The 2986-nt window shown below is 47.1% G+C and overlaps 1 protein-coding gene across 1 annotated transcript; it reads left to right on the top strand.

The window, feature by feature from the left end:
- Window positions 1–629: 629 nt before the first annotated feature.
- Mc4r (melanocortin 4 receptor) lies at window positions 630–2633 on the top strand. The gene has a single exon (XM_028856191.2). The coding sequence runs from the start codon at window positions 1088–1090 to the stop codon at window positions 2084–2086; it is 999 nt and encodes a 332-aa protein (XP_028712024.1). The 5' UTR covers window positions 630–1087; the 3' UTR covers window positions 2087–2633.
- The last annotated feature ends 353 nt before the right edge of the window (window positions 2634–2986 follow it).

Raw genomic sequence — 2986 nt, 5'->3', positions numbered from 1 at the left:
CAGAGAACATGGGCACAGTGTTGATTTGCCTAAGTTCACGATCAACATGCTTTCATTAACGCCAACTGAACTTTTAAAATATTGTGAATGAGAACTTTTTCAGCGGCTACAGCAGAGCTGCAATGAAAAAACACGGCTACTAGCATCCAAGAAGTGAACCCATTGTTAATTCCTGGCTGAACTCTAATATCCACAGCATACCTACCTATCTTCTTAAAAGAGTACCTGTGTTTCAAGTCTTTCAAACTGAACCTTCACTCATTCAGGGGGATCCTGGACAGAGGGACAGCATTTCCTTTAGGAGCGCAGGACAGCGTGCTAGTTCATTTCATTTCACCCTCGCACACACATGCAGCCTCAGTCTCAAGCAGGAATGAGCCTGGCTGATTCCCGATGATTTCGGCGCTATCGCAGAATGTGCTCGAACCATCAAGTCATTTTTCTTAAAACTTGAAAAGGAAAACCCAGTGTTTCACAAGATGCTTATTTCTCACCCCGCCAGCTTCAGCCACCGATCAGGTGCTGCCCTGTAATCTATCTGTGCAGGATGGGTGGCTCAGAAAACCACTCAACATGGATTGGTCAGAAGGAAGCAGAGGCGGAGTCATTCAGAACAGTTTTCCCCACCTCTCAGAAATCTGCCGCCTGCACCAGCTTCTCTGGCTCACGGGGATGCTCCCGCTGGAAGCTGAACTTCTGAGAGGCTCCGGTGTGAGTGTGGGCGCGCAGACGCGGCTCCCAGCTGTACAGTGACTCTCAGGGAAAGGACTCTGAAAAGACCCTGAGTGAATAAAGCTAAAAGGAAAAACGGCAGCGAGAACAAAAGCAAACGGCGGACTGGCCAACTGAGAATGAGCATTCGGAAGCCCCCGTTTCTGAAGGGATGAGGAGCAGAGCCAGAAGAGACCAACAACTCCTTTGCAATCCCCGCTGCTTCTAACCGCGCTCGGTGCTCACAGCAGGCGCCAACTGCAGCCTCCCAACTTCCACACACACACACAGCTGGGAGAAAATCGCTGCCGGAGCTCCCCTGACCCAGGAGGTTGGATCAGTTCAAGGAGGATTCGAATCCAGCTGCTGCAGGAAGATGAACTCCACCCACCACCATGGCATGTATACTTCCCTCCACCTCTGGAACCGCAGCAGCTACGGACTGCACAGCAATACCAGCGCGTCCCTGGGGAAAGGGTACTCCGATGGAGGATGCTATGAGCAACTTTTTGTCTCCCCCGAGGTGTTTGTGACTCTGGGTGTCATAAGCCTGCTGGAGAACATTCTGGTGATCGTGGCAATAGCCAAGAACAAGAACCTGCACTCACCCATGTACTTTTTCATCTGTAGCCTGGCTGTGGCAGATATGTTGGTGAGCGTTTCGAACGGGTCGGAAACCATCGTCATCACCCTCTTAAATAGCACGGATACGGACGCTCAGAGCTTCACCGTGAATATTGACAATGTCATTGACTCTGTGATCTGTAGTTCCTTGCTTGCATCCATTTGCAGCCTGCTTTCCATTGCAGTGGACAGGTATTTCACTATCTTTTACGCACTCCAGTACCATAACATTATGACGGTTAAGCGGGTAGGGATCATCATAAGTTGTATCTGGGCAGCTTGCACAGTGTCGGGCATCCTCTTCATCATTTACTCCGACAGCAGCGCTGTCATCATCTGCCTCATTACCATGTTCTTCACCATGCTGGTCCTCATGGCCTCTCTCTATGTCCACATGTTCCTGATGGCGAGGCTTCACATTAAGAGGATCGCTGTCCTCCCCGGCACTGGTACCATCCGCCAGGGTGCCAACATGAAGGGGGCAATTACCTTGACCATCCTGATCGGGGTCTTCGTCGTCTGCTGGGCCCCTTTCTTCCTCCACTTACTCTTCTACATCTCCTGTCCTCAGAATCCATACTGTGTGTGCTTCATGTCTCATTTTAACTTGTATCTCATACTGATCATGTGCAATGCCATTATTGATCCTCTCATTTATGCACTCCGGAGTCAAGAACTGAGGAAAACCTTCAAAGAAATCATCTGCTTCTATCCCCTGGGAGGCATCTGCGACTTGTCGGGCAGGTATTAACTGGGGACTGAGTGCATACTAGGAACGTGCAGACTCTCCCACTCTGGCACAACCTGGGCAGTGTGCTTTGGCAACAGCTGCTCCTCCTGCATAGTGCTTTGGCTGAAAGTATCTGTTGTATAAATTTCAGTTTATGACTTTGGATATGAAAAAAGGTCTACACCTGTTATTTTTAATGTCATGCTACTTTTTGGTTTGTCAAATGCTAATCTGTGTTCTATATTGTGGGCGCTATGAATTTGCAAAAAAAAAAAAAAGAAAGAAAAAAGAAAAGATAAGAAAAAGAAAGATACCCTTATTAAAAGTTTACCAATGTCTCTTTCCTCTTACTTATCAAGATTCAACACTTGTCCTTTCTGTAGTGATAAAAACCAGAGTCTTACTAATATGTCCTTAACTGTTTTCATGTGTCACCCCACAGCACCACAGAGGCTTGACTCCACTATTTATGGGGGAAATGTTTAAAAACAAGATGCTTGTTCCTTCTGTAAGTCAGTCCCACCAGTGAAATTTCAAGCAACTTAATAAAAGCTTGCCTGTTATACTCTGTTCCAATATAGTGGTGCTTCTTTTTAAATAAAAGAGAAAAGGAAAAGAAGCAGCTACTGAGCAAAAAGTGAGGTTTGAGTGGCATGCATTTCTCCAAGACAGAGTTTCTTGTCCCATGCATTTCTCCAAGCCAATAGCTTCATAGTACACACAGGCAATTTAGCTGGGGGAGGGGGAATGCCCGCTATTAAGATTAAAGTGTCCTAGCACATCTAAACTGTCCAGGCTAGGCTGAAATTCCCTAGGCCAAATGATCCCCAACCATAAGTGACCAAACAGGATGAATTCTTTCTGACCTCTTAACCAGGGATCCAGTTCCCACAGAAGCATCCAGAAAGGTTGCCACTGCAT

This window comes from Peromyscus leucopus, chromosome 19 (assembly GCF_004664715.2).
Source record: "Peromyscus leucopus breed LL Stock chromosome 19, UCI_PerLeu_2.1, whole genome shotgun sequence".
Lineage (NCBI taxonomy): Eukaryota > Metazoa > Chordata > Mammalia > Rodentia > Cricetidae > Peromyscus > Peromyscus leucopus.
Note: the sequence above shows the minus strand (reverse complement) of the source record. Positions and strands in the feature narration are given on the sequence as shown.

Excerpts from the sequence above, each read along its gene's own strand:
- Mc4r (XM_028856191.2), top strand. The coding sequence starts at position 1,088 with ATGAACTCCACCCACCACCATGGCATGTATACTTCCCTCCACCTCTGG.